The sequence below is a fragment of the Triplophysa rosa genome, linkage group LG8, assembly GCF_024868665.1.
Source record: "Triplophysa rosa linkage group LG8, Trosa_1v2, whole genome shotgun sequence".
Taxonomy (NCBI): domain Eukaryota; kingdom Metazoa; phylum Chordata; class Actinopteri; order Cypriniformes; family Nemacheilidae; genus Triplophysa; species Triplophysa rosa.
In genome coordinates, this window is record NC_079897.1 from 11,186,353 (window position 1) to 11,198,624 (window position 12,272).

At 38.3% G+C, this 12,272-nt stretch overlaps 1 protein-coding gene across 1 annotated transcript in view; it reads left to right on the forward strand.

Annotated features, from left to right (window-relative positions):
* Positions 1-259: 259 nt before the first annotated feature.
* LOC130557649 (lysophosphatidylcholine acyltransferase 1) overlaps positions 260-12,272 on the forward strand; it is a 67,098-nt gene continuing 55,085 nt past the window's right edge. The window contains exon 1 of the mRNA XM_057339613.1: positions 260-615. Within this exon, the coding sequence (XP_057195596.1) occupies positions 502-615 (114 nt within the window). The 5' untranslated portion in view covers positions 260-501. The remainder of the gene's footprint in view (positions 616-12,272) is intronic.

Here is a 12,272-nt window from a genome sequence, read left to right on the forward strand (position 1 = left end):
TTGGTTAGGGTGGCTCAAAGTCGTTTGTGATTAAAGTGAAATTTTCTAGGTCAGAGTGGCAGTACATGGAATACATATATATCAGAAATAAATATTCAGCTCTAAAATGTCTCTAATAAGACAAATGTATCTTATAAGTGCCGCTCAACAAGTAATGAGCTCTTCTGATATTTTTTTCTCTTTTTAGAAACTGCTGGCTATAGTGGCTCACAGGGGGTTTACGCATGCGCCTTCACTAATGGCGTGAGTGGATGGAGGAGCGGATTTTCACACATGCGCACTGCGGGAAGGATTCAGCCCCTCCATGACATCCAACTGGACTTACTGCTGCTGTTGCGCACACGGAAAGAGTAGCGATCAACAAATACATGATCCGCCAAATCTCTCAACCCCTCGGCCTGCCAAATAATATCGCGGTAAAGTGGAACCAACGGGCCTATAGAAGAGGAACAGGGATTTCACCGTCATCTTGTGACTTTAATTGACTGGGATTTGTCGAGGATGAGGTTGATCAAGAGCCCGCACGCGGATGGAGAAGCGAAGCACGAGCTGGCTCCTCCTTTCAGAAACCCGTTCGTGCATGACTTAAGATTCACAACATTTCAAAAGCTTCAGGTATGCACTGCGATCATATGTCATGCGTGATGTGGATGGCTAATGTAGGCCATGGCCAGTAATACTACCTGTAGGTGTCCCATCAGTTCCTCTCCGGCCTGGTCAAATGAGAGTTTTCTTCCGTTGCTACATGTTGCACACAATTTTAAGAGCCTCGGGGATGGTAAATGTTAGGGATTGCATTTTTATTGTAGCAGAAGTGTTATCAACACATGAGTAGGCTACATGTAAGACTAGAACGTGACTTTTGCCTATATCTGCATTAACGTTACCAGATGGTGCATCTATCTGTCTCCCTCAAAAACCAAGGTTATGCATTTGGCAGACGCTTTTATCCAAAGTGGCTTGCAGTGCATCACATTATACATATGTGTGTGCTTGAAACGATTTGGGATTGAAGCTGCTAACACTGTGCTACACTAAGTGAGCTAAGAGCAAATGTACAAACTAAATCTTACAGTTTCACCGTCCAATCATGAAGTTTTATCAAAATGTCCATGTTTACCCCATTTCTCAAACCTCAATCAAATTAACATTAATGATTCATAAGATGAAGAGTTAGATGTGTCTGTTATTGAATGAGTCACACACTGCATGTGTCATATTCTCATGTTAATCTTTGAGTTCGGTCACCCTGCGTTATATTTCAGTGCATCAGCACATGTAAAGGTGTGTGACCAGCGGTCAAGGATTGCCATTTGCCAAGCAATTAACATAAACTGAATTGACCTCTCAGGGATCCTTTAGCACAGTGTTTCCCAACCCTGGTCCTCGGGGCACACCTTCCAGAATGTTTTCGTTCTCTCCCTATATGAAACACCTGATTGATGAGTTGAATCAGGTGTTTTATATAGGGAGAGATCTAAAACATTCTGGAAGGTGTGCCCCGATGACCAGGGTTGGGAAACACTGCTTTAGCATGTCAATGCTGAAAGCTTTGGGTCTCAAATCTGTTCCTCTGAAATCCTTTAAGTCTCCAATTTAAAGAGCTCTTGATTTGTCGGGTAATGGGCCATTGGCAAAATGTGCTTACTTGTCAGACATGTTGTGCAGTGATCACTTGTAGGGATGTAACGATTCACTCAGCTTAAGATGCGATGCGAGTCACGATTCTGATCTCACGATGCGATTTATTCACGATTTACTCACAATTTATTTTTACAAAATGAGTTGAAACAAATTAGAAATGAACAACTTCCCTTGCATTATTTCTTAAATGCTTCACGTTTCTTTGTATAATAAAATAATGTTTTATTTCAAATAACAAAACTAAACTGCAATTTTATAACAAATTAATAATAGGAAAAGTCTCTTTAATATAAACAAACTAATACTGTCTGAGCTTTTCTTGGATTTTTTTGCATTTAAGAAATATTAGCATGTCCACGTTTAGATTTGCAGTGAAAATAGCGGCCCCTGCTGTTCAACAAATGTATTGCGATTCAGTTCACACCTCAACCGATTTGAATCGTCACTCATTATAACCGATTTTCAACCGGCTCACGGTGAATCGTTACATCCCTAATCACTTGTAAGACAGGGTCTCAACATGACCCTGTTCTTCATTCAGTTTGCCTTGTTTGTTGTCATGCCCTATAACCACAGAGTCACGTTTTAACACATTTGCCCATGAGAAACTGTTGTATAAAAACAAGAAGAAATGCCGTGGTCAGACTAGACTTTGAGCATGCAAAATTCGTTCGGACGGTTCTGTGAAAATGGGCGGGAGCGATTCCTCCATCTTTTACATTTCTGGATCGAGAGGTCACGCTGTGAGGTTTTGATCTTCTGGGGCCTCATTTATAACCGTTGCGTATGCACAAAACATGCCCTGAAAGAGGCGTACGCCACTTCCCACGCAAAAGATGGGATTTATAAAAACAAACTTGACGGAAAAATGTGCGCTCCTGCACGCAAACTCTGACCCATGCGTACAGACATTTTGGAGACAGAGCAGTTTGGCGACACCAATGGTGAGTTAGTGAACTCAAGTTAGATTGCAAAAGGTAAGTGTGATAAAAATGATTATAAGCATTAATCCCTCACACACATTTAATTTTACCTTAAATATCCTTTCTATCACGAAGATTAAATCTGCAGAGTTATTTGCGCTTGTATTGAGTGATACTTGTTTCATGCAGCTCTTGTAAAATCAAACTCAAATCTTAAATAAAAATTCAGTCTAAATATTTAATCAGCGCTGTCTCAACATCACACTATGAGCGCATGAGGAGGAGATGATCCGACTGCATAGAATATAGGACAGCATCAAATAACACAGTGTAAATAAATAGCTAAATACAGGTGCTGGTCATATAATTAGAATATCATCAAAAAGTTGATTTATTTCACTAATTCCATTCAAAAAGTGAAACTTGTATATTATATTCATTGTATATGACACACAGACTGATATATTTCAAATGTTTATTTCTTTTAATTTTGATTATTATAACTGACAACTAATGAAAATCCCAAATTCAGTATCTCAGAAAATTAGAATATTACTTAAGACCAATACAAAGAAAGGATTTTTAGAAATCTTGGCCAACTGAAAAGTATGAGCATGTACAGCACTCAATACTTAGTTGGGCTCCTTTTGCCTGAATTACTGCAGCAATGCGGCGTGGCATGGAGTGGATCAGTCTGTGGCACTGCTCAGGTGTTATGAGAGCCCAGGTTGCTCTGATAGTGGCCTTCAGCTCTTCTGCATTGTTGGGTCTGGCATATCGCATCTTCCTCTTCACAATACCCCATAGATTTTCTTTGGGGTTAAGGTCAGGCGAGTTTGCTGGCCAATTAAGAACAGGGATACCATGGTCCTTAAACCAGGTACTGGTAGCTTTGGCACTGTGTGCAGGTGCCAAGTCCTGTTGGAAAATGAAATCTGCATCTCCATAAAGTTGGTCAGCAGCAGGAAGCATGAAGTGCTCTAAAACTTCCTGGTATACGGCTGCGTCGACCTTGGACCTCAGAAAACACAGTGGACCAACACCAGCAGATGACATGGCACCCCAAACCATCACTGACTGTGGAAACTTTACACTGGACCTCAAGCAACGTGGATTCTGTGCCTCTCCTCTCTTCCTCCAGACTCTGGGACCCTGATATCCAAAGGAAATGCAAAATTTACTTTCATCAGAGAACATAACTTTGGACCACTCAGCAGCAGTCCAGTCCTTTTTGTCTTTAGCCCAGGCGAGACGCTTCTGACGCTGTCTGTTGTTCAAGAGTGGCTTGACACAAGGAATGCGACAGCTGAAACCCATGTCTTGCATACGTCTGTGCGTAGTGGTTCTTGAAGCACTGACTCCAGCTGCAGTCCACTCTTTGTGAATCTCCCCCACATTTTTGAATGGGTTTTGTTTCACAATCCTCTCCAGGGTGTGGTTATCCCTATTGCTTGTACACTTTTTTCTACCACATCTTTTCCTTCCCTTCGCCTCTCTATTAATGTGCTTGGACACAGAGCTCTGTGAACAGCCAGCCTCTTTTGCAATGACCTTTTGTGTCTTGCCCTCTTGTGCAAGGTGTCAATGGTCATCTTTTGGACAACTGTCAAGTCAGCAGTCTTCCCCATGATTGTGTAGCCTACAGAACTAGACTGAGAGACCTTTGCAGGTGTTTTGAGTTAATTAGCTGATTAGAGTGTGGCACCAGGTGTCTTCAATATTGAACCTTTTCACAATATTCTAATTTTCTGAGATACTGAATTTGGGGTTTTCATTAGTTGTCAGTTATAATCATCAAAATTAAAAGAAATAAACATTTGAAATATATCAGTCTCTGTGTAATGAATGAATATAATATACAAGTTTCACTTTTTGAATGGAATTAGTGAAATAAATCAACTTTTTGATGATATTCTAATTATATGACCAGCACCTGTATATTTTCCTGCATAATCATCGAATGTCAAAGTCTGGAAATACAGCCATTAAACTCTCGCACAATCGTTACTCTAAATGTCCTCGTTATCGGTTCTAACTATGTTCATAACAAAACCGGAATGAAGAAACATCCATCTCTAACAATTATGTCTTCAAATTTTATCTCAGGTGAAGGACACAACTAATTAATGATGTGATTTTAATGAGGTGTAAATGATCAGTCTAAATGTAAACATATAAATGCTGCAGAGACCTTCTTTGGCTTTAATATAATTATAATAATAATTATAACAATTATTAATATGGAAATCTCAGTGAATCTCATGTGTGGCCATTTGTGATTTCGTTACGTAGATAAAGGATCGGGGGGGTTTACATAAGTTTTTGTTATTTTTCTATGGCATCTGATAGCGGTTGAACCCGGAAACGGTATACGTCCATAATGGTGCGTGACGTCAGGCTTAACAAGCGGATTGGATGTCAGATTTATTAATATACGAATAAGCATTCATGAGCTGCTTTGCATTGACTATTTATGGGCAAAAATGGGCGTGTACAGGGCGGGATATGAGGCTGATTCACGTACGCACACTTGCAGGTAATCTGTGATTTATAAAGAGAAAATTACGTGCAGGTGTGCGTGCGCAAGGTTTTATAAATCTCAATTTTTGTTTGTTAATGCCCTTTTCAGCATTCTGGCGTAAGTTCACTTTTAGGAAGGTTTCTACGCACTGTTTTATAAATGAGGCCCCTGGTCTCACGCACTCAGGTGATGCGAATTCGCAGGTCCGAGTTCAAAATTCGAAATATCTTCGGACAGTAGGGTTGGGTAACGTTTTTTTTTCGATACCGGTGCCAAATCGATGCTTTTAAAACGGTACCACTGCCTAAATCTATACTTTTAAAAAAGAGCCACAAAACACTGGTGGATGACATTAAAGAACAATATGGTCAATTACATTTTTTTATTAAATAATAATAAAAATGCACAACAAATTCACAATTAAAGTTTTAAGTGAATGTGAAATGAGCATGGACACTAACATTGCTAATGTTATAGTGTTAACAGTTTACCTTGTTTACCCTCCAGCTACAACTAAATGCTGACCATAGTTGTATTAAATATGGGCAGAAAATGCGTTGAATATATCAACAGATTAAGTCCATTTACAGAGAGCATTCTAGGCTACATTAAATTAGGGATGTGCACGAATATTCGAACATCCGAATATTCGATCCGCAATAACTATTCGAATATTAAAAATGCTATTCGAATATTCCTATTTTTCATAAGAATAAAACTGCGTCACCACAAGGTTAAGTTACCGTTACAGAAGACCTTAGAGTCAGGTCTTATTTAACGCTTATTCACTTCTTCTGTAATGATTTTTTAATGTACAGAAAATATAAAAAATCATTTGTATGTGTTCCTAAATCTTTGTTCACTCAGATTGCAAGCTCGTTTAAATATTTTAAGTTTACACACTGGATGCCCGGATCGCGTTTTATGCTCGGCTCACATCACCATATTAAAATGTTTCAAAACTGTTGAGCCACAGAATTCGTTAACATTACATTAGGTATAAAAATATCAACGTAATATTAAATGATTAACAATAATTCATTTATTACCATTACTTGTTTGCAGCGGTTGTTCTTAGTAAATTAATATTCGTTCGTTAAAAATATATTAAGTAATGCTAATTTCAACAACTTGAAACATGAAAATGTACATTTCACTGCAACAAATGTTAATGAATTTGGCCTTAACATACGACTGGCACATTTTACATACCTAAAAGCAAGCTGAAATAGGGTCGTCGCCTTCAAGTTACAGCCTGTAAATAAATTTGCACGGATGCCTTTTTTTGTTTGTTTTAAAACAGGCTGTAATTCCTTACCTTAGTTGAAATAAATAGGCCTACCTTATTTATTGATGCAACTCCAAAGCTAAACAAGACAGACACTGACCGTGAACGACAAAGAAAACAATATTTATATAAAGATGATGGTCACGTAATCAGGGAATCAAGCACTATGGCTCTGTCTTTGTTGCGGGGTGTTTTTTAGGATCTTAACAGTCGGCATAAGATATCAAGCCCATTTACTTTATTTATTATCAACATTATAAACAATAAAGCCAGATATTCTGGTCAGATCTGGGTTTTGTTTCCGGGAGTTAGAGAAGAGCAGCGCGTTTTCTCTGCTGTCGGCTTGTTAACCGTCAGCTTGTTGAACAGACTTTCACCAGAGTAAAATAGACCTATATGCTTGTTTTTCTTATCAAGAACATGTAAAACAAAAAAAACAAGATAACCATATATCACAGACTGTCAATGTACGTTGCGTTTTGTTAAGTCCGTTTTCTGCAGTTTTTATGTATTTTTTATGCAGTTTTTATGTATTTTTCTATTTTTTCAACATAAAAAATGATATACAGGATATAATATTAATGCATTATGTATATTTAATGATAATTATAAGCTTGATGTGAAATTGTGACTAAATAAAAACGTAACAAATTACGTCATTATTAACTTAATTTAAATAAACCAATATTCGAATATTCGTTTTTTATGAGCTCAAATATTCGAATATGAAATTGTTGAAAAATGCCCATCCCTACATTAAATCTGCATCGTTTTAAAAACAGACGTATGTATAATGAATAAGTATAATTATATGCCTATACATGCAGTCAGAGTAAAAAGCTTGACAGACTGATGTCCATTATATAAAATGTGTTGGATTTGTATTATCAGAGCTTTCCGACTTTCGTTCACGTGAATGAGGGCAAATGTCTCAATCAACGGCTCAGTCAGCATTTAAGTGGCACCGAAATGAGGCACGGATATCTGCGTTTTTTTTCGATTCGGTCCAGTTACAGTTCATACCGGATATATAGGTGGTTTCGGTACCCAGCCCTATCGAACGGGCTTGCGTTGCCGGTCTGTCCCATTCGTATGCGTATGAATTGGAAGTCAAAGAAACGAAAAGTCAAGTGTGACCGCGGCTTAATCTAGTGTTTGTTCTGGTTTATGCCTCCACATTAGCCAAGTGTATGCACCTCTACTGCTTTATGTTATGATAACGTTCAGTCCAGAGGGTGTGTTCTTTTCTGAAAAGGGTGTAAATTGTACTAATAATGGTTGTAAAGAAGTCTAACGCAGCACTTTTAACCAAGCTAGATTTAGTTGTGTACTGATAATTGTATTGCTTAATCAGCTTTTTGCAATATTTTTTTTACACAAGTAATATGTTAAATGTTTATGTTGTAATAAATCACAACTTTAGGCTTATGCCTATGAGATAAGTGCATTTGGAAGCACTTTAAGTTGCACCCAAAACATTGGGCTACATCTGTCATCTATTCTGAGTTTGTGCTAAACTCTATAAATATTGTGGAGCTTGCATTGTCTTTGTTTTCTCAGAAGCTTCAGGCAGCTGCCATTGTGCTTTCATTGAAGTTATCATTCGTAACTCTGAAATACTTTATTCAGATTGGCTAGTCGTCAAATTCCAGGGGTTTTTATTCCCCGAAAAAACTCTCAAAGCTAATAAAACAGGGTCATCCGGGTACAGTGACTGAGTCATCTTGACCGGTGCAGTTTAATTCGTTCAACATGAATAAGCCTAATTAGTAACAAAAATAAGATTATATCTATCAGGGCTCTAGAGTGCGACCAATTTGGTCGCACATGCGACCTTATTTCTCAATGGTGCGACTAAAAAAAATCTGAGGTCGCACCGGTGCGACCAGCCGTTCGAGGGAAAAAAAAGTCTCTGCGAAAGTCTCCCTGTGGTTCAACAACAGACACATTAGGCCCATATCGTGGTCTAAACCAATCAGAGATAGTGAAGGGCGGACCCCCCTCTGATTGGCCGTGGTCCAGATATTCCTGTACATGTGTGTACGTGTGAAAATGCTGTGCTGCAGTCATACAGAGAGAGGTGAGTAGCCTAGGCCCATCAGATAAACAGAGTGGATGTAGCCGCGGATGATGAGAGAAGATGAAAAGAACGATTGACAACTTTTTCGTTAAGAATGTTAAGTTAAGGCCTGATCCGTCCGAAAATCATAAATATTTTCTGCGACTAAATGGTCTCATTTTGCGACTGTTTTTCCTGCCTGTTATTCTTAATGGTCACACCAGTGCGACTGTCAAACTGATCAATATATAATTTTTGCGTATTATAAATTTAATGCGCAGAAATGTTATATTGCGCAAGCTGCGCATTCAGTCACTCATTTTCGTCTCCCCTCCTTCAACCATTCACTTATCTATCAGTGGCCCGCCCCCAAAGACGTAATTCGCGGGTTACGGGTAAGAGGCGAAGGACCGAAAGAGCAGACGAGTGAAGCGCTCAATCTCGCAACTTAAATAAATATGCAGAATACAAGATTTTCCCCTGCTAAGGTACAAAACAGCAAAGATAATGAAATGTGTTGCAAGTATTGTATGCATGTGAAGCTAATGCAGGAAACGTGTTTAAACTTTATGCACTAAACTATTGTATAAAGATCTCTAACAATACTGCAAAGCATACAAAACGTTATACATCACGCTAAATTCTATTTATTTGTGAGTCGCTATTGATAGAAGCCAAACGTGTATCAATGCAGCTTTCATGAAGAATAATCACTAAAAGCCTTCAGGTCTCGCGGGTTGTTTGAGATGCGCGCGCCCAGAGAGTCAGAGCACAAAATACTAAACGGAGTTCTCTTTCACACCTTCTTACTCTGAAACGGACATATTAACACAAAATAAGCTAAAAATTCCCATATTAACAAGAAACCTTGTAAAGGTATTCAGTTTGTTTCGTGACCAAACAGTTGGGAAACAAAACACGTGTTCCAGTATATTGCGCGAGCTCTTAAAGGGGCAGCAGCATAATAAAGATCTCTGTTTATAATGTTCATCAAACAACAACGGACGGGCCCAAAAACACTCACTGATATTAAAGGAATTGTGTTCTCTTATAGGAGTCGTTCACAACAAATAAAGGAAGAAAGTAGCTTTAAGAATGATGTGCTTTAAATATGGTAAAGTGTTGAAAGAGAGTTTACATATACAATAAAAATAATTCAATCATAAACAATGATTTGTATTAATTTCTAATTGATTTATTAATGTATTAAACACATTTTAATGAAGTTTTAGTGATTCTTTTTTCTTACCTCACCCCACGACTCTGGTGCTATCAAATTAAGGGCTGGTGCCACCAACTGAATAACTTGGTAGCACCAGTGCCACCTCTCTCAAGTGTTAGTCTAGAGCCCTGCTTTCTTGTAGAATTGTGCTTCAAATAAAGAACTTTACGTTGACCAGATTGTTAGTTAATCATTTACAAGTCAATATTGCCTATATGGACAGCGATTTAAAAAAAAAGTGAACTTGTAAAACTGTGGTGTAAAATGCGATGCGGTCGAAAATTTGGGTGCACCTAACTTTTGTGCTGGTGCACCTAAGAAAAAAAGTTAGGCGCACAAGTGCAACCAGTGCAAAAAGTTAGTCTAGAGCCCTGTCTATGATGATACCAAAATTGGTCTTGTTTGAATTTGTGTCTTGCCTTAAAACCGAAACAGACATGCACACATGCAGGACTCAATCTTGCCTTCAAGCTAGGAGTGTAAGGTGGTGTTTACATTAGCCCATTGTCGTACAAAAACAGTGTTTTAAATATGTTCCTCCTTTATACTGCCGTTTCCACGTGCGTTTTAGAAACAAAATCTGCGTTTACACGACAATACCGAAATCGCAGGGCTGGGCGATATATCGTCCGATTCTTATGCTCTCAGTTTCTCAATGACTTACGGTTAAATGCTGCCTCATCCGAAAGCCAGAGGGCGCTCTTGCGCAGAAGCTCCGAATATGTGAAACCGAAGAAGAGCAATTAGTTCCAGGAAATGCCTGTAGTCATATTCTATCGCTGTTCTTCAAACCTTTTCAGGTATTTTTATGATAATAAAGTTGATTTATAGTAATGATGATAGACGAGTGTTGCTTTTTCAAATACATAAATAATAACAGTTCATAAATAAGGGGCATAAATAAGTTGGTTGATGACAGTTGGTTACTAGTCACAGACCGACCAGTACAAAATGAACATGATGGCGAGGAAAAGCAAGGACGTCTTCGTGTGGATAACGTTAGATGAGGTAATCCATGTTATTAGGCTTGTTTGATTTCATTCGGCGCCACGCAGACCGATCAACAGATGACATCGCAGTACTGAGCGAGCTATTTAAAAGCATACGCCTCTCGATTCTCTCGCGCTTTGCTGTAATGTCACCGTGTCGATCCGTGTCTGCAGCGCAGCTTGATGTTAAACAAGCCTGTTTACACGGTCCTTACAAGGCTGTTCATTGTCGCCTAGGGCTGTCATGATTATTAAATAATCGTCTCATCGCGATTGTTTGACCTCATCGCGATGGTTTCAGATCATCGCAATTATTGCACGTCTCTATAGAAGACACTAGGGGGAGCTGTAGTGCATCTGCATAAAAATAACCTTCAGTACAATTGAATATTATTTCAGTGTGAAAACCAGTCTACCAAAATCTGATTAACATAGAAGTAAACTTTTATTGTAGTCTTGCAAGTGAGAAAAAATCAGACTAGAAGCTTTTCTATGACTGACAGTATTTTAATGGTGGCTTCAATTCACTCCTGATCAATTTACTTAATTTACAAGTATTTGGCGGTTGTATTATTGACAGGTAAAAGCCTAAACCTTAAGTATGATGATCCATTTTTTTCCGATGTATTTCCAAGAAAAAGAACATAGTCTTTATTAGGGCTGAAACGATTCCTTGAGTAACTCGAGTAATAAGAATACAAAAAATCATCGAGGCATTAGGGATGAAACGATTCCTTGAGTAACTCGAGTAATAAGAATACAAAAAATCTTGTATTCAGAACAATATGGTCGTTTCAATCGCTGAATCAGAAATGTATGAGAATTTAATGTCAAAGCTCTAAAACAGACAATTAATCGGCATAATCGTCAAAGCCCTAAAACAGACAATTAATCGGCATAATCGCAATGATTTATTAGACAATTAATCGTCAATCAAATTTCATAATCGTGACAGCCCTACTTACATTTATACAAAACTATGCTCCACCGGGCGTTTTGGCCGCCATTTCATTCTCTCAAGCTTGAGCCTTCTCGACCAATCACGTTCCTCGCATGTTGTTATGGAAACGACAGGTCTCTGTCATTGGTTAACTGTGAAAAAGGAGCTTGACGTCGGGTGGGTTTTTTTTCAGAAAAATTTAACCTTTTTCAACCTCAAAATACGCTCTGAGCTACAGAAAAAGACACCGGCGCTGGCGTTTAAAAAAGTGCTCAGGATGTTTTTTGAAAACACTGTTTACTCCATAGGATTATAATGTAAAACAGATGCTAACAGCTTCAAAAAAGAAGTAAAGTCTGCACACGGCAGTAAGGTAAACAGAATGACGGTTTTTAGGCAAGTATTTTTAAATTCCAGAATCCAGTTTGAAAATACAAGATGAAGCAACAAATGTTGTCACTTCTACATTCATGTCAACATCAACTATTAGTGTTAAACCGCATGTGCAGAGTAGATTGTCAACATAAATATTATCTCTTTGTGCTTTAGCAACTGATATCTACACGTTGCCCAGTGATTGTTTGAAAGTGTATCAGTTGCAAAAATGGTTATTTCTTTGAATTGTTGTCAGGGCTAACACTTGCAATTGTTCAGTTCATGTGCTTTTCTTGCTAGTGTTTATACAG